This window comes from Ictidomys tridecemlineatus, unplaced genomic scaffold (genome assembly GCF_052094955.1).
Source record: "Ictidomys tridecemlineatus isolate mIctTri1 unplaced genomic scaffold, mIctTri1.hap1 Scaffold_191, whole genome shotgun sequence".
Taxonomy (NCBI): domain Eukaryota; kingdom Metazoa; phylum Chordata; class Mammalia; order Rodentia; family Sciuridae; genus Ictidomys; species Ictidomys tridecemlineatus.
Window position 1 is genome coordinate 235,454 of NW_027521642.1, and position 24,691 is coordinate 260,144.

The 24,691-nt window shown below is 41.1% G+C and overlaps 1 protein-coding gene across 1 annotated transcript; it reads right to left on the minus strand.

The window, feature by feature from the left end:
• Window positions 1-3,342: 3,342 nt before the first annotated feature.
• On the minus strand, window positions 3,343-24,574 carry LOC144372925 (biotin--protein ligase-like). Its single transcript, XM_078036125.1, has 2 exons — window positions 24,272-24,574; window positions 3,343-4,284 (listed from the first exon to the last, which is right to left on the minus strand). The coding sequence occupies exons 1-2, from the start codon at window positions 24,315-24,317 to the stop codon at window positions 3,368-3,370; spliced, it is 963 nt and encodes a 320-aa protein (XP_077892251.1). The 5' UTR covers window positions 24,318-24,574; the 3' UTR covers window positions 3,343-3,367.
• Between the last annotated feature and the right edge of the window lie 117 nt (window positions 24,575-24,691).

Genomic DNA, 24,691 nt, shown 5'->3' on the forward strand with positions numbered 1-24,691 from the left:
ACTCATCCTCACACGAGAAGGACACCGAGGGGGACTCCATACACTGAGCCACCATTAGGCCTCTGAGTTCCAGGAGACAAGCCACTGAATGGGGAAAACACTTCTACTTACTATCTTACGGTTTCAAGATTTTAGGTGCTGGGCCTGGTACAGTGTGGCACATGCCTGTCATCTCAGCAACTCTGGAGGCTGAGGAAGGAGGATCACAAGTTCGAGGACAGCCTCAGCAACTTAGCAAGGCCCTAAGCAATGTGCTGATGGGGGCCATGGTTGGGTACTCTGCTATAAAAGCAGAACCAATCCTGCCCTGAGTTAAAGACTCTGTCTCAATAAATTAAAAAGGCTGAAGTTGTAGCTCAGTGGTAAGCACTCCTGGGTTCAATCCCTGGTACCAAAAATAAAATTTAAAAAGAAACAAAAAATGCTAGTTGCTGGACTGGGGTGTAGGTCAGTGGTAGGACACCTCCTGGCATGCACAGGTCCTGGGTTCAATCCCTAGCACCACAGGAAAAGGTTTAGGTGCCATGAGAAAAGAGGCTGCATCTGGCTCTGTGCTGTTAATAAGGGACAGAACAGCACCATGGGTGTGTGTGTCAGGTGTGTAACTGGTTCTCCACGGTGTCAAATCTCAGTCTCACCCTCTGCTTATAAAACTACTACCACAGAGACAGGCCCATCTCCATAACTAAGCTTTTAAACTTCAGGCTTTTTAACTGGACTGAAAGTTAGAACATCTCTGGCTACAAATGGGGTTAAAGGCCTCTAGCAGGCAGAGCCGAGGGATCCTGCCAACCATCCTAACATGCACAAGAACCATCCCTCCCCACAAAGAGTTATTAGGCCCCAAATGTTGATGGGGCCATGGTTGGGAACTCTGCTATAAAAGCAGAACCAATCCTTCCCTGAGTTAAATCTCAATAAGAAGACACAAAAATCTTAGCTGGGCGCAGTGGCCCATGCCTATAACCCCAGCAGCTCGGTGCTGAGGCAGGAGGATCACAAGTTCAAAGTCAGCCTCAGCAATTTAGCAAGGCCCTAAGCAACTGAGCAAGACCCTGTTTCTAAATAAAATACCTTTTTAAAAAGGGCTGGGGATGTGGCTCAGTGGTTAAGAATCCCTGGGTTCAATCCCTGGTACCAAAACAAAACAAAATCTTTCTAGATCCATTTTTGAGCTTTATCTGAACAACTTCATGCCATACTCTTGATACATTTGATATCAAGAGTACAGCAAATAATAGCTTTAATCCATGGCCTAAGATTTTCCCTGCAAACTTGGTCAGCACCGGAGCATCCAAATGTGTCCTTTTTTCCTGCATCACTGAAAGTGAGCGGGCATCTAACAGGCAGCCTGCCTGCTGGGGTGCCTCAGCCAGCACAGCTGTGTGTCACCTGCAGTACTTCTCCTCCTCATGACCAAATTAATCACAGAGATGAAGACGATGAAACTGAACAGTGAAAGGAAACTGACCAGATTATAATATTTACTGGTTGATCCCGCCGAGGGATCACAGCAACACAGCCTGAGGAAGAAACACGGATTATGTCACACAGAAGACTGGAAGTCATCTAAAATAAAAAATGGCATCCTAATCCTCAGAATCTGATGTGTGGAGCGGCATCATGTTGCCTTTTGTCCTCGGGCTACGCACTGCAGTATCAAGTTTTACGACAGTGATGGGGTCAATTTAAATGGTGCAGCCAAGAGATTGGCTGTGTAACTAGAAGAAGTGGATCGCAACAGTGCTGAATCAACTTCCTACTACAAATCTGCACGCAGAGGCGGTAAAATTCGCTCTTCAGAACTGAAATATGGCTCTCGGAAGTTGGGTGTTTAGGTGGATTTTTTGAGAATGCAGTCACTATAGTGACCATATTTGCAGAGAAGATAAGAAGTACATTTATTAGAACTCCAAAAACCAACCCAGGTGGCTTGCAGCCCTACAGGAAACCTACTTAGATTGCACACATTCATCTGGACCAATGTCCAGATTTCTTAATCTTAAGCATCTCTGTCCGAGTTCTCATCAGAACAGATGGGTGGGCTTTAGGATAGCACAGAAACCAACTTGACCAACCGGAAGGGCACTGGCTCAGAAAACTCAGGGGACTGGAGCTTCCAGAGGGACAGGAAAGAGACAAGACCTACAAAAGGAAAACAAAACAGAGGAAGTGAACGATTCTCAAACCCAATAAATAAAACCAAATCCAGGATGGCCACCATTGGGAGCCTTCTGGGCAAAACACCTTCATCTCCTCAGCTCTTTAGATCCCGGTGCCTTGAGGAGGGAGCATTCCTCTAAAAACTTGTGCGCTCAGTGTTCAGGATTTGCAGTAGATGATGAATGATGCTGATCTCCTCTGTGACTTTTCCCCCAACAACAAAAAGCCAAAGGGGAAACCACAGAAGAGTCCAAGGACTCCCTAAGCTTGCGAAGGAAATCTGCATTTCTCTTGTCCTTCTTCCGTTTTCTTCTTACCTGTGTATGAGTATGCCATTATAAATCTATGCAACTTCCACCTTATTTATTTATTTATTTATTTTGGTAGTGAGGATTGAACCCAGTGGCACTTAACCACTGAGCGACATCCCCAGCCCTTTTTATTTTTTATTTTGAGATAGGGTCTCAGGGAGTTGCTTAGTGCCTCACTAAGTTGCTGAGGCTGACTTTGAACTTGTGATCCTTCTGCCTCAGCTTCCTGAGCCTCTGGGCATGTGCCACCAGGCCCGGCTCAACATTCTCTTACTAGGAAGTTTCCTCAATGCTTAGTTTTAAGAGTGACAGAAAGGAACTGTGGATTGGAGGATGTTTCTAACCCTAACTCCCTCCACGACTGACTGCAATATTTTAACAAGATGATCAGTCACTGATGTCTGGAATCACCACCCCTGAGTCTTCCAACTTCCCACATTAAATAAAGGCTCCTGATATTACCCAGAGTGTACTTGAAGGCACTGTGTTTCAGAAAGACTGCAACCAGTAAAGATGGGAACAAGAAAGAACTTCCGGGCTAACGCTTGCTTAGCAAGCAGCCCTCCTGCCTCCTGCCTCCTTCACAACACGGGGCTCCTCGGGGTTTTCACAAAAGCCCTGCACCAAACTAAACTTCCCCTCACCTCAGAACAACTCTCAGTTGGAGTCAAAAGTGCCCAGTGAGCCAGGCAGGCTCAGCCGAGGAGCACTTGCCCAGCTCACGTGAGGCCCTGGCCTCTCTCCCCAGCACCGCGGCATACAGCATTGAGACCTATACACATACAGCCTTCAAGAGCATGCTCCTTCCCAAAGACACCCAACAGCATCACACCAACTCAGTACCTGGCAAAGAATGGCTTCCCCTCTGCAGGTTCCAAAAGGCACTTGCATGATCACCTGTCCTTGTCCTCATTGTCCAGGTGGCCCTGGAGCTTTCCAGGACTGAGCTGCTTCCCGGGGCCCTCCTCATAAACACAGCCACTGCTCAGAATGCTGAGCTTCACCTCGCTCTGGTCAGCCTTGGAGAAAACCAGGCTCTGGACTGTCTTCTGCAGCACACCCTTGCTTGTCACCTGCAAGCCATCAAATGTGAAGGATGAAGACAGGCCTAGTACCTTCCTTCCCTGAGAAAGATAGGCTAGGAACTTCTGGTACAGGTCTTCAGGGATGAGCTCCCTGATGGCAATGACCAACAACAGACAGTTGTCTGGCCATGGGTCCCTGAGCACACTTTCCTCCTGCAGGTGGTACAGAACATAGCTGTCGGTGTCCACACAGTCAGCCAGGATGGCCCGCACCTGCTGGAGCCACCCAAGGGCCTCCTGGGAGTCGGGGCCTACGTACAGAAGGATGTTGGGCCCCTTTCCTGTGATGTTGACTCTCCTCCCTTCTTCTTTAGGGCAGATCTCATCGGCAACACCCTCCAAACTGCTGCCATGATCATGGGGAAGGTCTGGAATGTTCTCTGCAGAAGCAAACTTGACCGAATCAATGGTGCTATTCTCAAGTTCTAAGCATTTGTGGCAACTAGACAGGTGGAGATGAAAATGCTCCAGAGGGCCCGCTCCCTGCTCAGTGTCCCCAGGAGGCTCACTCCCAGAGGCACTGCCCCTCCTCGGCTTGGAAGAACCTTCTGGAAGAGAAGAACCTTCTGGAAGAGCCTTTGGGTCATCCTTGCCAGGGTGCTCCATAAAGTCCCGCACAGGCTCGGTCTCCAGGGAGGGCTCAGGGTTTGGCTGTAGGACTTGGGCTTGCTTGTGTACAGCCTGATCCTTGAGTTCCTTCAGAGCAGAGTCTTGCAAGTGCACAGCTGGAGTACAGGAAAGATCACAGAGGGCTCATCAGCACTTATTTGTCATGCAGCTGGCAAAAGAGCCTCACCAGCTCTCCACATTCTGCCACCTACAGTATGGCAGAGCCACCTGCACAGCTCACACTCACATCCCCACCTCAACTCTGGGCATCCCTGGGAGCCACACAATCACTGCCACCAGCTGGAAGGGTGCTCCTGAAGACCCCCAGTGAAATTCCTGATTTCCACATCCTTCCTACTCAAATCAGAACCCCAGATCATCTTCTTGACTGGTGAAGAAGGTGAGATTAAGAGGGGAGATTTTGCCTATTAGAGATTCAACTAGGCTAGGCTGTTATTCTCCTACATGACACTGAAACTGAGGAATAAAAAGGACACATTCATAGACCCTACCCAAGCATGCCCCAGGAGGAGTCATGCACAGGACACTTCAGAGGATCTGCGAAATGGTCTATCCAGTGCAACATAAGCTTACAATAACTGATCCAAAAAACAGGTATTGAGTGCTTTCTGCACATGGGACACAATATTAGGCATGTGTGCATGGTAAATCAGATTCCCAGAGCCAATAAGTGGCACTTACTTGCCCCTGAAACAAATGAAAGCGTCACACACAAGCCTAAGGAAAGCAAATCATGTGCTACCTGTCCAAAACTGTGAAATGCATATTTAAATAAAAAGCCTTTAGATTTAGACCTTCACAGTACAACTGGCTATTATTCCCTTTCAGTCAGAACTATAGGCGAGAACCATTATATTGTGTTATGTTATGTAAAATAAACACTATAAGTCATCCAATATGGATGCTATGTCACAGATATTGCAATTATAAAAAACCCTGGTTTTTAATTAAGCACTAAAGATACATCTCCCTGACCCCAAAAAACCTCAACACTTGTGTGAATCATATATTTTCCTTGTTAAATCAAATCAGTTTTCTGAATCAAACTGAAACCAAGCACTGCTCTAAGTTACACCAACAGCAGCACTCCAGAGTCTATAAGCTGACAACCTAGGACGTTCCACACAGGATAGAAACATTTCCTAAAGTTACGTACAGACAATCTTTTGGGGCACCAGTCCATTATCCATCTGGAGAACATCAATCTGGAAAACATCGCCAGAATGTTTTTGTTTTGTTTTGTTTTTAATTTTTGAGACAGGCTTTCACTAGGTTGCCCAGGCTGTCCTTGAACTTGCAATGCTCCTGTCTCAGCCTCTCCAGGTGCTGGGATCACAGGTGTGAACCATGCCCTATGTTATATGGCACACCATGTCTTTGTTCTTCTGTCAAGAAGGGGATGTTGAAATCAGCAGGAATCAGTCAGGACCCTTCCTGAGAAGTTTGCAGGGAACCAAGCACGAAAATTAATAAATGAGAATAACTTGAATTCCAAATCCCACAATACCTGGAATCAATTTTTATATATTCAAGCTTTTTTTCTCTCTTTTTTCCCCCTAAGCACATCTTTTCTATTTTGTCTAAGCCAGGGATCCACCCCTCCAGGTTCTCTTATAGTAACATTTGGAAAATTAGCTGCTTCCATGGATCAGAATTTCAGAGTAAAGTTTCCTCCAGAGCCCAGAGGGTTCCATTTTCCATGCTCAAAAGATGGGGGTAGAATGGGGCCTGGGTCCTAAATGGGACATCATTATCCCAGAGGTCTCAAGTTGTCCATTTAATCAGTGGGCCTATTAATTCTGGAATCCAGTGTTTTCAGTAGCGTATTCCCTTTGTTGAAGTGCACCTTTTCAGGTCAAAAAATTGATTTGCTCATTCAGAGTTCTGATCTAGTGTGGGGTTTATTACCAAGTCCCTTATCTAGGTGGCCACAGTTTCATGCTCTACTAACTTAAAATCCACTGTATGTAGGGAAGGCAAAATCAGACAGGAAGATTGGGGAGTTAGCTGCTTCTGGGAAAGAGAGTCTTGGTAGTGTAGGCCAGTTTTCAGGTTGATTAATGATGTATTTGTTTCCTAAATATTAGACTTTATTTACCCATTTCAAAGCGTCAAGAATACCTGCAGAGTTCCGGGGAGAAGGTGCTAGTCAGTTTCCCAGTGCAAGCCACCCTTCATTTCTACAACGATGAGTCTGAGCTGGATTCAGATGAGGAAGAGCAAGGGGAGGAAACGCAGACCTACCATCTTCAGTGCCAAGAGTCAGAAGGTCATCAGGAAAATGGCCCAGGGGGACAGGGCAGAGGCGGGCTGGTAAACCCATCTAGAGAAGGGGATGGTCTAAGGGGCGGCCCCCGTGGTAAGGGTCAGCTCCCTCGTGGTGACCCTCCTGGGGGCAGTGAGTGTGTCTCATGCAAATGAATTGGGTCTCTCCCATGTCTGCCCCACTGTTCCCTGGGGCTGCTGCAAGACCCCTGCTTGTGTCCTAAAGACAGCCCCGGCAGGGCATGACATCTTCCACTAGATATTCAGAGGCTGGGAACTGTGTGCGCTGCCTCTGCTTAGCAGGCTGAGAACACAGCTTTTACTTTTTCTTCTCCTGGTGATTCTTTTTTGGTGCACTCACGCAGACCTTTTCAGAAAAGGTGCCAGGACAAAGAGGTCTGTGTCCACACAGGTTGTTATCAGGAAAGGCCAGCTTTCAAAGCTCACTCAGCGTCATCACGCTCCTCATCAGATTACAAGTGATTCCTATTAATAGACTGTCACCCATGCTTGCCTCTCACTTAAACAGAGTCATAATGCAGCTATTTTTGCTTTTGCAAAAATAATTTAAATATTAAATCCCAATTTTAACTCATTGTCCAATGAAAAACTAGGTGATGCTCCGTAATTAGAGAGTTTGTTTCTTTAGAGACTAATTATGAACTCTGATAATCAGTGTCAGCCTTTGCCTGGAAGGAAATGAGTCACCTTCTCATTAGTAATCAAGTTTGTCCATTTTTTAAGAGTGACCCAGAAATTCAAGGATATGAGTTTCAGCAATACAAGACAGAACATCAGACACCACAAACATTATACACAAATAGGACTAAGGCAGAAAAATTAAAGTCAAGGAGGTTCTTGAGGTACTTTTTAGGATGACTGAGGTTTCAGAAAGGACAAGCTGCCTGGTGAAATAAAATGTGTCTGGCTTACACAAGAACCAACATTTCAAAATCTTAAAGGGATGAGTGTTTAAATGACTTAAGGCACTGCCATGGTCTAGGCAGGAGAATTTAAACCACTATTAAATGTTTTCCACACAGAATAGGCAGTCCTGGTTTATTCTGGATAATTGAGGGTTTGGATATGTAGTATATAATCAGAGGAAACAAGCAGTAAAGAACAAGAGCTAATTTGGGGTAACCAAAGACTTTGCTAACAGATGCTTCCTTACTCTGGATCCCTAAAATGAACAGATTCTGACCAATATTCACTGGACAAAAGAGTTTGAGACACCTGAATTCTCAGCTAAGAAACTGAACCACGCAGCACTATGAAGACCAGCCCTGTTCTCTGTTTTTCTATCACTCCCTCTACCACAATCCATTCTTTTTCTTGCCCTAGAGATTCCTGGACTGTTTGCTTACAAAAGAGTGTTCACAAGCCTACCTGGCTGCTCTGTCTGGCAGCAGCACAAGAATCAACAGTCAAGGCCAAAAAGGTCTGGGGAAGGGAATGGTAATTGCTCCCAGCTGCCCTCTGTTCTGGTCCCCTGGTCCTCCCCTCACCCTTTTCTCCAGGCATTCCATCTCCAAACAAAGCTAACACATGCTAAAGAATGATTTTTCAAATCGCTTCCCTGTCACTGTGAAACCAGATTATTCCACACACCGTCTTATTAAAACCTCACACAAATGGAAGCAGAGACAGAAAAGAGCCACCAAAATGTAGAAGTTTTGAAGTTCTATCACTGAAGAAGAAATAAAGAAACTGGTATTGACTACTCCAAGTGTTAATAGTGCTTTCTAGTTTCCTCAGTAGCCCCACCCATCCTTTTTCTATCACTCCATCTCCTACAGCTCCAATAATATTTATTCCAAGATTTAGAATCTGAGTAGTACACCAAAAATCCTTCGGTCCCATTGTAGTTGTTCCTCATGGGATGCTCAGTAGTTCTTGTTTTCCGTGCCACTTCAGGAAGTTTTATCTTATACACATATGTATACGTCCTCCCCCCAGCAAGACTTCAGAGGGCTGCCACTCTTCTTACACAAGAGAAACAGTGTGCACAGACACAAGCTCGCATGGTACAACTGTGGATAATTCAGTCATAGGCCTCGTGGTTTTTCTGCCTGTTCACAACACCCAGCATGGTGATCGGGCATAGTAGTCTGCTCAATAAATATCAGTGTGATGTAAACTAAACCTTTGTCTGAACAGAGAGAATTCTATGGTGCTTCAGAGTCCATCTAACCCTACAGCATTCAGGATTCAGGGTCACAGAGAGAGTAACTGCAGGAAACTGGCTTGAATCTACTCTAAATACCACTGTTCTACACAATCACCAAATCACACTATTTTCTCACTAATCTTCTCTTCATATTTATTTGGGGGGAAAAATTTGGACAAAATTCTCCAGTTCAATGTGTTCACAGAGTAATACCACCTGTCACTTAAATAACTTTCTTGTTCTTTACTTTCACTTTTCTTTCCTAAAGCCCCTTTCATAATGATCAAGTAGGAGACTACTTTGGTGAAGAACATTTTAAATCGAAGGTATTGCATTAATAATGATAATGGTACTAGTCTGAGAATCAGCAACCATTTTAGACATATGAGACTAAATGCTTAGTGATAGTTACTAATAGTGAATAAATAGGTTCTAGAAAATTTGGGGAAATCCAAGAAAAATTCCAATTTACCTGACATCAGTATGTAAGGCAAAAAAACAGGACAAATATGGAAACAGCATACATAATACTCACACATATACATACTCATACAGACACACACGTACGACAGCGGAGGTAGGAGAGATACTAAACTTTATTCCTACCTACAAAATTCCTACTACTGGACATTGAGAAGAGGGCTTAATAAAAACCTCCATCATACCCACACATTTATGCTAGCTTAACAAATAAAGTCTACAAGGTTTTCATTTTTAGTGTATTCTGATATGCCCTACTCCTTTGCTAGCACATATAGATAAAATTAAAATGAAGGACTTAATTAAGCTTCTCTAAATCCTGAAAGAGAAATATTTTTCCATTCTGCTTCCAAGAGAAGGGACCAAAAAAAATTCCTACATGAAATGAATGGTGCTGACAACCCACAGTTGAATAATAAGAAGGAAACTTCACATAGGATTATTGTTAACCTGGAGACTGTGTTGAAAGAAGTCAAGCTAAACTCATATCTATTAATGCCAGGTTTACAGGCCACACAGCACAAGAGGGAGACAGACAGTGAAAGCAGACAATGAAAGTTTTATTGGATGGGGAGCCAGAGGCATCTGGAGCTGTCAAAACAGCTGGAATTTCCTAGAAAAGACAACCATAGAAGAAGCAGCTCAAAGTGTGCATAGAACTCTGATCAAATCCTTTAACAATTCACTATGCAGAAGCATATGGGATTCAGGAAACCAAGAGGAAGCAAGAAACTCAAGAGTGAAAAAGCAGGCAGAAGGCTCATGGTTAGAGCCTTGCCAAATTAGTGGGCCTTGATAAACACTCCAGGGTTTGGTCAAGCCCTCATACTTTCCACAGAACTCTCTGAAGGGTCCTTAGAAATAAGGATCACATCTCAAGACTAAGATTTCACCTGTTAGAAAGAGAAGCAAACCTATTCTCAAACTAAGCCTCCATCAGATCAAGGTTATCTCTCAGGAATGGAACTGCCTACTAAAACAAAATTCAACATTCTTTAGTAGAAAAACCTTTTAAATGCATCAACCACAATGTCCAGTCAATAATTAAAAACTAAAGCACACTCAAAGTAAAGAGCAACTGAACCCATAGTCAAGAGAAGAAGTTGATAGAAACATAGCCACAGACAACCTAGATGTTAAGGACTGACAGAAAAAAAAAAACTTTAAATAATAATTGATAAATGTTTTTATAATACACATTTTATAAACTGTATAATTCATAACCTCACCTACCCCCAGCATCTCAGCAAACTTGAGTTTCCCATGATTTTTAATCAAAATAGGATTTGGAATGGGTTATTTTTGAAAACCTGGAGCAAACAACTTGAAAGTGATTAATGATATCCAAACTTAATTATATATTTACACCTCCCAGTAGGACAAGGGAGAGAATAAAATGCCTTCTCTCTGTGTAGTGAGAGGGCTTTATTAAAACCTGACAGCAACTATTTAGCAGCAATAATTGAGTTTTATGCGAGATTACACAGATTCCCCTTGTCTGGCATCACAATCTGATCACACACTGACAGGGTAGGTAAGTTTCTAATAGTGAGGAAAAAACAGTAGAGCTTTGCATAAAACCAATTTTTAAAAGTACTTTTCCTCATCTGTCAATGTGATATTATCAAGGGTTTCTGTAATTTCTATAAACAATCATTATGTTTTAGCTGAGTCAGTAACACAATGCCCTCTTCGAGGAGTCAGACATCTTCTGTTTTAAAAATCACTTTCTACCAATTCCCACCCTCCAAAAAAAGAATTTGGCTTCAAATTTATTTTCTTAATCCACTGAGCAATCTCATGAATAAAAATATAATCACATACCCTGCATGCCTGATATAATTTTCATAAATCTTTCTAAATATTTTAATATTTATTTACTATTTTGTGAAAATATTTACTGGACCTCCCGGCTTACCTTCTTTCCCCTGGAAAGGAAAGAAAAGAAAGAAAAAGCAAGGCTGATTAAGATATATTGAAAAGTATACCAAGTACACATTACTTTTGCTTAAGACTCTGTGAAGGAATCACCAACTCAGCCTCTGTGGTGAGTTCTTGCTTTCCCTATGAGTACAGATGGTGACTTTGCCATTCCTGAAAAGGCTAATCTTACCTTTTCTGAAGTAAACACTCTTTTTACAAGTTCAGTTCTTCATATTGATTTCTCAGATGAGAAGGATGGCTTTTCCATTTTTTTTCTTATTCTCCCTTTCTCAATCAAGGACCTTGCTTCCCTCAGAGCAGGATTGGAAGATACCAGAGGGACTGACTGACCCATCCAGAACTTTATATCCATAAATATTCCATTCTATCAACAATTAACACAGGCTCAGTGACAGAATTTATGTAGCTCTATTTTTGTTAGCCACAAAGGAAGTTCCCTGCTTCTGAGTAGTGTTTCTCACAGAAAATGTATTGAACATCTTTTACTTCAAGAAACACATTGTTGGGATTGGGGTTGTGGCTCAGTGGTAGAGTGTGTGAGGCACTAGGTTCAATCAGCACCGCATATATATAACTAGAATAAAGGTCCATCGACAACTAAAAAATATTTAAAAGAAAGAAACACATTGTTGAGCAATAGCAAATACCAGGTACCTTGCCTCTCTGGTCATGCTTACGAAGTCTGAGACTAGAACTCACATACCTGCTTCCTCACAAAAGTGACCCTTACTGTTCTCTCCAGGTAAGTGCTCAGAGCTTTCTCCCCTAGAAATTTTCTCTCCCCATGGCAGATCATAATCTATAGACCAACATTCAGAACCTATGTGAGGGCTGGGTTTGTAGCTCAGTGATAGAGCACTTGCCTAGCATGTGTGAGGCACTGAGATCCTTAGCACCTCATAAAAATAAATTTAAAAAATAAAGGTATTGTGTTCATCTACAACTAAAAACTATTTTTAAAAAAGAACCTATGTGAAATTCTCCCCACATAAATCACCACATCAAATTATATCCAAATAACTTGGCTCTCTGTATGGTACTACTATTCCGGATGCTGCCTAAAGCAAATAAAATAAATAAAAGGAGAGAACCTGTATCTTTTTTTTAATGTTTATTTTTTAGTTGTAGGCGGACACAATTGTGTGTGTGTGTGTGTGTGTGTGTGTGTGTGTGTGTGTGTGGTGCTGGGGATTGATCCCAGGGCCTTGTACATGCAAGGCAAGCACTCTACCAACTGAGCTGTATTTTTATGTGGTGCTGAAGACCAAACCCAGTGCCTCATACATGGTAGGCAAGCGCTCTATCTCTAAGCCACAACCCCAGCCCCCAGTATCTAATTTTTGAAAACAGTTAAGAGGCATATAAATTGAAGAGCTTTTAGTTCAGGAAGCACACTGTTAAGCAATAGCTACATGGCTGGTCCTGTGCAAGTTATTAACCATGAAATATGCCTAAGATCAGGACCTCATAATCTAGTGAGAGGAAAAAAATATCAACAAGTAATCACAGTGTAATGGGTAAACTGCACAAGACAACTGAATAACAGAACTGAATAACAAAGCAAGCAAGCAACTAAGGCACCAGATGCCTCTAAGAGACTAAACAAGATTTCAGTGACCAATTCTAAGGTATTAAGTTCCCTCCCTTATTATCTCCAGTTGTAGTCCCATTCTTAGAGGAGAATACACCACATGTTTTCTTTGTCAGCTAGAAAAACCAAGTGAGCAGTCCATAATCAGTTACATAAAATCTTTCATTTCCAATGTTATCTTTATTTCAATCCAAACAAACTATTGTTAAGCTTTACTGTCATCACAGCTTAAAATATTTTCACTTTGTTAAAGAAAACTGTTTCTGACTTGGGAAAAAAATAAATGTGACATTAAAAAAGTTAGATCCTGGTGTCAGAATGAACTCAATTGGCAAAATTTTTACAATTATATGAAGAAAAAGAAGACAAATATTATCAAATCTTATTTTTCCAACATTTTCCCTGAAATAAATAGAATGATACTTTACTATCAAAACTTTTCAGTTAAGATTAAAAAAAAAGATCTAGAGAAAATATAAAGAAGCTGTTTATGAAATTATCTCACAGCTTTCCTCAAACAAGAAGTCTGGCGAAGTGTAATGCATTCCACTGTTGTCATGAAGGAAGAAAGGAAGGAAGGAAGGAAGGAAAGAAGGAAGGAGGTAGGTAGGTAGGGAGGAAGTCTGGTGAGACCACAAGGCTGGAGAAAAAGAAAAGAAATGCTCTTGACTCAAAAACTAGATGGCACAGCCTACATTATCCCTCCTCCTCCTCAACAGTGATTTAACCCCACAGGATGCCCACTCACATCCCTGCCCCAACCTTACATATGCATATACTGGGCTAATGAAGGGTCACAGAATATACATCTTATACATCTTCCTCCTTCACAGTCTCACTTTCAGAACTGGATTTTTTTATACCGGGAGAAAAATTTTATATGATTATAATATTACACTGGACAGAATTAAAGTTACTATCTAGAGTTTATCTTAAAAATAAGATCATAGATGATAAGAGATTCTAAGGCTATGTTTTAAACTGAAAAATATAAGAGAACACACTCAATATGTATTAATTAGCCACTCACTAAAAATTCCTTTTTTTAATTTTTATTAATGCATATTAATTACATAGAACAATGGGTTTCACTGTGGCATATCTATACATTCATAAACATATTTTTATCATTTCAAGCCTCATTTTCCCCTTCTTCTTCCCCGCCTCTCCACCTGATCCCCTTTCTTTTCTCTAATAGTCTCCATTCTATGAAGTCTTTTTTCATAAGGCAAAATATAATGGTAAGATAGCAAAAAATTCTTATTGATCATTTATCTGACATCCACATCTTTCTATATTCATCACCCACTAAAACTATAAGCAAAGTCTAAAAACCAATAACATTTCATAGAAATATTAAAAATAAAAAAACAAATATTTGGAATCATACTTTTTTTTAAAGAGAGAGAGAGAGGGAGAGAGAATTTTAATATTTATTTTTTAGTTCTCGGTGGACACAACATCTTTGTTTGTATGTGGTGCTGAGGATCAAACCTGGGCCGCATGCATGCCAGGAGAGCACACTACCACTTGAGCCACATCCCCAACCATGGAATCATACTCTCAAATAATATTTACATATTTGAAAAATGTTTATATTATTTTAAGTGGTACAGAAGCAGAGGATAAAAGAATCTACATTAAAATCACAATTATAATAACAGACACAAAAAAATAAAAACTATTAGGAATGCATTGAAATGTTAACCATGATATTGGGTTAGAAGTGATAGGAAATCCCATTTCTCAAAAACCCTTATTCCTTATTTTTAACTTCACTCTCTTGGGTAAATTTAGTAATCTGTCTTTTGGAAATCTAGCTTATTGGAAAAAAAATCTTAAAAAGGGAACTTTCTGTATGAAGAAGATCAATATATATATATATATATATATATATATATATATATATATATATATATACACACACACACACACACACACACACATATGAAAATCTATTTATATTTATAAATAGATTTTCATATGTATATATGAAAATCTAAAAACAGAAGAATGGAAATAAATCAAATATGCAACCAAAGGACGGTAAACACAATAAATTCATCATTAGTGTATCTAATCATTAGCATTAAATTTATTAAAAATGCTTTAAGATATTAAAATATTTGTAATTACCAAAAAAAGCAGAACAGAAAATTGCCTTATGTATTAAAAATGCATTAACAATCAATGAATTTTTCAAATTTAAGCATAGGGAATAAAAGACCAAATATGTATACTAAAATACTAACACTGGTGTGACTACAGATTTTTTTAATACTTTTTTAGATTTTCCAGACATCCTCAACTATTTCTAAATGTATCTACTTCCATATCTCTCCCCCAACAAACACACACACACACACACAAAAAAATCTTATACAGGTGCCAGAGAAAATCAAAGTATAAATATGAGTTAATTATGTATAAATACAAGGGCTAATTTTGTTGCTATGTAAACCTACCTGAAATTGTTACAATTATTGTTTTAGTTATAACTATTTTCTTTAAATCTCTTAGAAAATATGTGTCATTGGGACTCAAATTGTCACTTACTTGAAATAATAGCAATGACATACATGTCTCAGGATATGTTCTTTTTCCTAAAAATCCTCATAAAAATTAGGAAGTGCTTTAAATAATATAATAAAGTAAATATGCTTAATGCTTCCAATTAAAGAAGAGCTAGCAAATTAAAAGTCTTATTCACAGCAAAGAAAAACATATAAAAACTAATTAATAATCAAAATATATATGTCCTTTTCCAGGCATAATGACAAATGCTTGTAATTCCAGCTACTCAGGAGGGTAAGGCAGGAGGATTACAAGTCTGAGGCCAGCCTCAGCAACTTAGCAAGACCCTGTCTCAAAAAATAAAAAGGGAAGGGAATGTAGTTCAGTGGTAAAGGGCCCCTGGTTTCAATCCCCAATTTAAAAAAGAAATAAACAAACACACACACACACACACACACACACACACACACACACACACACCTCCTCAAAACTTCAAGGAGTTGTGACACTTTCTGCACCAATGCATATGAAAACCAAGAATTAAGCAAAAGTATCTGTTCAACTTATTATACTTACCATTTTGAGAAGGTAAACAACTAGCACTATCTACATTTGAGGCTACTCATATAAGAAATGCAACAGAATAGATTATTAGAAGGCAGTATTCAATTATTCTTATTTAATGTTGGATAAGTATGCCAACATAGAAATCTTTCCCTGCTATGTACCAGGTAAAATAGACTACTGAAAATGTTTCTGACTTAAAAGCCTTCCATAAGGGGGGGGGGGAGGATGAGATAAAAAGAGATGAATAAAAAAAAATCACAGAATTTAAAAATGCACCTGCCTCCAAACAAGGCAGTACACTTTAGAATATAACCACAGCTCCTGATTCAAAACCTTATTCAGCAAGTAAAATAGTATTTTGAGGGGAGGCTATTTGTTAAATAAAAACACATTATTAAGGAGACAACATCTGACTCCAATCAAAATATTATCATCATGTTTTCCTGACCTCATAAAACACACACACACACACACACACACACACACACACACACACACACACTCTTAATATGAATAAACATGTGTATGGGTGGGAGAGCAACTCTTAACCCAGAAACAGGTTCTGCAACACCACAGACCCAACCTGTCTTTCTGAGAGGATGAGTCCATCTTGGCATGATGTTTGGCTGATACATTCAAAGAACCCAAAGTTACTGTACAGCTGCCAATAACCTGCAGAAAGAACTGACTTGAAGACAAGGAACTGACTTGAAGACCAGAAACTGCCCCAGGCAGGCCTCTGGGGAAAGGTGCCCCCATCCAATGGGAAGAGAGACTCAGGCCCCACACTGCCTGGCCAGAATAGCAAAGGCAGCACAGCTGAGTCAAGGTCACTGGCCTGCAGTTCAAGAGGGGCAAGGGACAGCAAAATGATCCCCCAAGAGCTTGTTCAATCACATCTACTAATACACACGTTTGAGAAGCTGGTAGAACAGGGTTTTGCCAAGACAAGTACAAAAGGGTGAGGGAGATCTTGGTGTGATTCATCAATGCCACCTGCAGTGGCAGCTCTGGATGTGCCCACACCGCACCTCAGTCATTGCCTGACTATGATGAGAAATATCTTCAGGATCTTCCACAAGGACCAGAGACCCTGCGCCTAATAGAAGATAAAGTAGGCCCAAATCTATATCATGTTGGCTTAGGAACTGATTTCCTTAACAAGACTCCTAAAGCACAAGAAGTAAAATCAAGAATCAATAAAGAGTAGAATGAATTGGACATTACTGTCCTATGAGCATATATGGTTATATGGCCTATGTAATTCTATATCATGACAACCAGAAGAATAAGAAATTATACTCCATATATGTATGTCAGAATTCATTCTATTATCTTGTATAACTAACAAGTACAATTTAAAAAAAAAAAGAACTGGATCTTTCAAAGAAGATATTTAACTTTAGCCTGTCCTAGATCAGGCCTGGCATCCAGGACTGAGGACATAGCTCGCTCATTCTCTCTCACAACAAATCCATTAACAGACATAATAGACACCACAACATGTGCTAAATTTATATATATACCCATGCCAACGAAAGGGTCCTTATCTTTTCCCCAAGTTAAATTTTTATACTTTTAAATTACAATAGGGAAACAGAAAAATGGCAGAAAGTATGCAATAGCATAGAAGTCCAGAAAGTGAGCTGGGACTGCTAATGGTATCAGGATTTGGCTTTACTTCCCCAGGTTCTACAGCTCTTAGTCAGTTACCCAAACTATAGGAGGGTGTAGATAAGTGAATAACTGGTTATATTTAATATTTCTATGCCCAACCATCTTGTCTCCAATGATGATGTCAGCTCTTGGAGGAAGGATCATAACTCTTACTTGGTCAATGATTCCCACACATCTAAAGACTAGAATACCCTGAACTCTGCACCATGTGATGCCAAGGGAACACATGCAAATTAATGTGGCAACACACTAAAATCCCCCCTCACATACCACTAACTCAGCAGAGTTGCAAAAATTAAAAATCTTAAAACTAATAGTTAAGGATCCTATCAGAGAATACAAAGAAATGTACATATTTACATAACAAACTAATACAATAATTGCTTTACTCCACATGACTCAATTAACCCTCTTTCTTAGGTTATTTCTTGTTTGCACTCTTATTTTTAAGGCCATGATGTGTTTTCTATCACATAACTAATATTCCCCCTCAAAAAGGAGAGAAGAAAGTAAAAAAGACAGCAAGCAAGCCTTCCACCACTACCAAGGAACACTGCATGGTTTATCCCAGCCAGAGCCCGTGAGGACATCCTTTCAAATCAGAAACCACTTCCTTCTTCCCATCAAGGACAGTAGCATCAAACGTCTTTATAAGAGAGAAAATTTTGGGCCCCTTGCAGACTGTTCAATTCTGCTCACGCCCCTAGAGTCCCCCTTTATTCTCCTTTTCTCACTCTATTTGCCGGTATAACCTAGACACTTCAAAATCGAGACTGCCTGAAATGAGTGACCTGATATGTGTTCTCAATAATCCATCTGAGAGAAGTACCCATCATTGGGTATGCATTTACAGGTTCACAAAACTGCACTCTCAAAGGAGACATCCTTCACAAGATTTGAAGACAGAATTCCTTAATGGACACCAAACAGGCCGTGGAACCCCTATGCATTCTGACACCTCAAGTACCATTCTGGTGGAGGGAAAAGAGGTCTTCCTCCAAAGTTATCCATATACAAGCATGTCCTAAGACAGGGAGAGTTAGCAGATTATTATGTTTTTTTTTAAAAGAGAGAGTGAGAGAGGAGGGAGGGAGGGAGGGAGGGAGAGAGAGAGAGAGAGAGAGAGAGAGAGAGAGAATTTTTAATATTTATTTTTTAGTTCTCGGGGGACACAACATCTTTGTTGGTATGTGATGCTGAGGATCGAACCCGGGCTGCACGCATGCCATGCGAGCGCGCTACCGCTTGAGCCACATCCCCAGCCCCAGATTATTATGTTTTAAAGATAAAACAAATAACTTTATTTGCCTTAAGGGAGAATCAAAGGAGCTTTTTTCTTCCAAGTAAATTAGGCATTCAGGAATACACAGGCATAGTCAAAGGGGAAAAAAATGACCATGGGACCCAGACAAGGCAATCTCTCTATGGCATTCTCCAAAAAAGCAAACAAAGTACAAAGCAAAACTAAACCTTGATTTTCCAGATTCACTCTGTCTTGATTCCAATTTTCCGTAACATTAGAATCAATTTGGCTATTTCTTGAACACACAAATTCCCAAATACCACTCCGGACCCACTGAATCAGCATCTCCAGAACACTCAGTATTATGATCAAAAGAGGGGTCAGTGAAACATTGCTAGACAAATTTTTTTTCTCCCACCAGGGCCCACCAGGATAGAAGGTATGCAACATGTAAGCACCCATCTCAGATAAGATAAACTTCATGTTCCTCATTGGGTTTCATTCCTTTTACTGACAGGTGGGTGTCTGTTCAGCAAAGGTTATATAACCACCCCATTTGGATCCCTGTACCCAGTCAGTGCTCAAGACCCTGAGAAAAATTCCTGAGACAATGCCAATGGGTGCAAATCATAAAGAGGCAGATTACAGCTGAATATGAGATCTAAGAATTATAGCTGGTCAAAGATTGACTAAACTGCCTCAGGAGACAGGGAGTAGACTTTCACCAGAGGTGGTCAAACAGCGAGAAGGTATGCTACCACTTGTCCAGGATGTTATGAGAGAATCTCATCAAGCATGGAGTTGATAGAAGGACTAGATGAATTGTGAAGCTCCTGTCAACACATAAGCTTACAAATATGAAAATTGCAGTCACTGCTAAGTAACAAAAAGAGATGGCACAAAAGTCTAGGTAGGGTCAAATTTCAACTGATGCTGTCTTCAAAAGAGGAAGCAAGAGGGACAAGCCATTGACTCACCATCTATCTCAAGTGTGCCCCAAAGTGGCAAAGCGGGAGCCACAGGTGCTCAACCATCACCTGCTGCTCAGGTGACTCTGCATGTTGGGTGTGTGCCAGAAAAGTTCTCCTCTTCTGTAGGACAGAGAAGGGATATGTGTAGTAGAGTCCCTGCCCTCAAGGAACAAAATCTTGTTCCAGAGAAAACTCACTTATCATGTGGTTCTCACAAATATTTATTTATCATGTCTCACCTTTAGAGGTCCTCCCTCCAGTGGTGTTCAGGAAATATGCACATATCCTCCTAATCTAGTAGAGGTTTGTAATAACTAACTGAAGATGAAAAAGAAATCAAAATGTCATTAAAACATTAGCTGTAATGTGTAAAAAATACTATTTTAGAAAATGACTGGTCCTCAAGATGACAAAATTACAATATGGCATGACAATTCTGAACAAAATAATAGAAAACTGCTGACCTATAGTAGTAATACAGGAAGCAGTAGAGAGACAGAGAGACTCTGTCTCTAAATAAAACACAAAATAGAGCTGGGCATGTGACTCAGTGGTTAAGTGCCCCTGAGTTCAATCCCCAGTACCCCCCCCCACCACCAAAAAAAGCACTTGAAGATGTATTAGGTATTTTTGTGTATGTAAACCCATTTGTACACAAAACGCATGCAGTATGGAGAGTCAGAAAGACCCAGGACCTGTGGACTAGAAGAAAGGAATTCTATTCTACACTCTACAATGGCTCTGTGACGACAGACAAAGTATATGAGAAAATGAAGGAGCAAAACAGTACCTTTCCTACAAAGTTAGGAATAGACCAATTAGCAATAGACCAATGGAAAATTCTTCTTCTGGCTCCTAGTTCCATGAGCCTTCCAAAATGCTACACATAGAGCAGAAAACCTTTTTTCAAATCATTTGCAGAGAAAGGGTAGAAGACAAAAGAAGAATCAGGAAAGGATGGAAGGAAAATGAATGGGCCAAGTTGAGACATCCACTAAAGATATCCAGAAAGGAAATGAAACACTTAAATATGAACCATCAACACAACATAAAGATAATGAAATAAAATCTCATTCAAATCATGTTGGAATTATTTACTCTAAAACCATTTTGGACAAAAAGATAAAGGCTCCAAAAATTAAATATGTAAATGATCCTCAAGGAAAAAGAGACAACAAAGAAGGAGGAATAAGAATTTATAATATCATTCAAATATAAGAAAACTTCTACAGAAACAATGGAGATACTTTGCACCCAGATGAACAAGAAGTAATTACATTATATTCTATAGCTCTTATGTTAGCAATTTCTGAATTTGGGAGTCAGAAGGGTTAAACACTAGATTGGCTGGCCAAGATTAGGTTCATTGTAGGAATTATTAAATTTATAAAGATCCCATACACCACCTGAAGGCAGAAAAAGTGGAGTTTATCAATGAGTTTCAACCAGGTTCCTGTGTCAAACTCATTTTATAAACCTTAAAAAACATGGAGATTATTAAACATACTGTAAGGGAATTCCTGAGCATTGAGTCCAAGAATCACTCCAGCTGACTCTGATGCTGCCAGGACACAAAGCTTTGTTCAAGCACAATGGAAGTGTCAGGGAGGAGGATCACTAGGAATGGCATCAGAGAGTGGGAACTAGATCAATGCAAATTTTGTGGGCAAAATAGAATTTCTGTGGGTGTGATATTTTTAAAATGTATTGAAAGACTGCTCTGAAGCATCCAAGCATATCCCACTGAATTTAGACATTCTTTAAACATCCTGAAGTCAGCAACTACAATCCAGGTGAACCAAAAGTTGTTCCTTTATGCCAAGAGAAGCCTACTAAATAAAGGCAGTAGAGTGGGAAGGGAGTGGAGATTTGTCAACACATATCAACTTTTTAAAAAATCAAAACATAAGGAAAAGAAGAGACACTACAAATAACCACTCTCTCCCCAATAGATTCACACCTCAAAAAAGAGGAAAAATCATATAGAAAGACAAAGAGAAATAGTTTTAGGGTAAATTTCATCTCTACATGAAAAAAAAACAATTGCTCTTTGTAATGTTGGGATTTTTAAAATATTTGTTTTAGTTGTAGCTGGACATAATAACTTTTATTTTATTTTTATGTGATGCTGAGGATTGAACCCAGTGCCTCATTCATGCTAGGCAAGTGCTCTGCCACTAAGCCACAACCCCAGCCCCTGAAATGTTTTTAAAAGCAATAGAATTCAGCTGAGAAATTATCTAGCAAGCAGCAAAAACAGGGAGTCACTTCCCAATGCAAAACAAAATAAAACAAGGAACAAAGGGTGGTCCTAGATTTGTGTTTAGACAATCAGACAGATGGGCTGACAGCTCCTTGCTTTAGGAATTTGGTGATGTTTAAATTAACAACTGGCCATAAGCCAAACACAGTAACACTCAAAAGTTTGGAAGGGTGTGTTATAATTAATTGGTACCTTGACAAAACACAATCATAATAGGATTCAAGAAGCCTTCACTGCTAGACTGTGAGATTTAAGATTTGTACTAAAAAACAAGGTTTTTAATCTCTTCTATTATAGTAGTTAAGCACCTAAAGAACACCTGTCTAAAAACCAAAATGACTAAATCCTACCCTTTGAGCCAACTTGAGTAATACTTTCAAGTTTACCCTTTATAAACTAAGTAGTTATAGCAGTACCTCACCAGATCAGAAGCATATAAGGGGATATAGTTCTGTGCACTAGGGTCCTAGAATGAAAGAAACACTATGTGGCAGAGTAATTCTCTTTCTGACATCAGTCTTATCACTTAATACTTGTTTGTAATAACCTTACAGTTGTATTGATTATTTCCTACAACCTCTAAAGGTTATGTCTTTAGTCCCATTTCATAGATGGAGAGACTATAGATCATGAAGACTAAATTATTTACTAAACAAAATAAGTTAATGGGAGGCCAAGGACTGGAACCCTCAGAATATTCCATTGATTATATGCCTCTTTATCCTAAATCTACACTTATACTGAACCTTCCACTCAAAGAAAAAGGAAAGGTAAAAATAACATTATATCATTTTTATTACATATATCAGAAACAACAGTTTTGCTTCATCATCACATAGCCTCCAGATCCACTTCTGAAATTCTTAGGGACCTAATAGTGTATGAAATTTGAACTTTCCAAGAAGTATCTGTTTGGTACTGAACAACCCAGTACTGTTTTCAGGTGATAAATAACCTTGTTCTCTCTTGAACATCTGTGATTGGCATGTTGGCAGCCTGTTAACAATGAACAAAGACCATATTTTTCTGAAGTTCATCTTCTCCTTTTCTTTGAAAAGAGACATAGTTCAAGCACTAGTTTTTTGGAAAAAGTAAAAATCTTCCTTCAGATTAGGCTCAGGAAAAGAAGGGGCCCTTTCAATTCAACAAACATGCACAAGACATCACCACCCCACTAGAAGCACAGAGTTCTGAAAGAATAAATTCAGCTCCTGTCCTGAAAGAACTTTCTGAACACCTATTAAGAGCCATGAGTTTAAAATACATCCTTTTAATTAATCCTATTAGCTGGATAATTTCATTCCTGTTCTATTGGTGAGTTAATATAGCAGTTTTGAATCCAGAATTACAAAGCAGAGCCCCTCAAATCCAGCTCTTTCCACAAAAAAAAAATCTAAAGAAATTCAGAATTTAAAGAGTGGGTGGGATGGGTAAAATACGATTCTTTTCTTGCTCCAACCCTGTTAGACTGTTGGGAATATTCAACCATAAAGAGGCTTTTTCTACCGAATCACTTTGAATCCACTTTTCCTCGCTCGCCCGGACCCACCCCACCCCCAACCTGCCAAAAGAGCAGCAAAAGCCGCTGCCAGGTTGGAGGAGTTGATGATCGTCACACCACGTTCCTGGACACATTCTGAAACAGCAGCAGAACTCCGCTCCTCGGAAAAAAATAACAGCAGTTGAAATTTTTAAATCATGTGGCTCAGCATGCAGCCACACCAGTTTCTCCGCTGCTCCTGCCTCCACCTTTCAAAGACAGAGCTACACTCCCGACTCATCAACACACCCAACTCATCCAGAAGGCCAATCCAGTCAGAGTGTCAAAACTCGGGCGCGCCACAAAACCCTGTCCTCATCCCAACCAAACCCACACACCCCAGACTGCGCGCTTCCCTTCGGCAAAACGAAGTCCGGCAGTAAAGGGACAAGCCCTGGGGCTTGAAGGCCCTGCCCCGCTCACGGCTAGCCAGAATCTGGCATTCCTTCGCTCTGCCCATCCGCGGCCCGAGGCCAGCGGTGGTTCGCCTGGAGCAGTCAGCTCTAGGCTCTCCCCTGACCCCCAGGAAACGCGGAACCAAAACAGCAAAACCGTCCAACTCCAGTGCTCCGAAGAGGCAGTTTGTGAGCCTCGGTGCGCGGCCTCGCTCAGGCAGAGGAGGCGTGTGTGCAGCCAGTGGCAAAGCCGAGAGGAAGGCTGTGGGGAGCGCGGGGGAAGGGCCCGCCATGAGCAGGGACCCACGATGTCCAAGCTTTCAGGAACCAAATGGCCCTGCCTTCTCTGAAAGGACGGGGGTGAGGGGGAGGTCGCTTCAGGTGGCCGGCATGCCCGCCGAATTGAACCCAACGCTATGCGGCCAGAGCGCGGGGGACTGCGCCCCCCAGCCAGCTACTCACCACGCGCCAGCAGCGCCCACAGGAGAGCAGGGCACAGGGCGGGCATCTTCTTGATCGCTGCCTCCTCCTCCGCCGCCGCTGCCTGGGCAGATCCACATGGGGAGGGGGTCCCAACCCAGGAGCCCCACTACTTCTCCCCTCCTTCAGCTGCTGCGGCAGCTCACCGCCAGGCACTACGTTCGGAAGCTCAGGCTTGAAAGCCTTGACTGCCTGCACCGCGAGTCCGCCGCTCCTGGCCGCTGCCTCAGCCGCCTGCGGAAGTTTGGCTGAACCTTTTGCGGGTGTGCAGCGAAGCAGCCTCGTGTGTCCTTCCGCCTCGGCCGCCTCCCCCCACCGCAAAGCCCCGCCCCCTGTCCCCACAGCCTCAGCCCCGCCGCCTTGGGCACCCAGGGGTTTCACGCAGGAAGAAGCACAGGCACG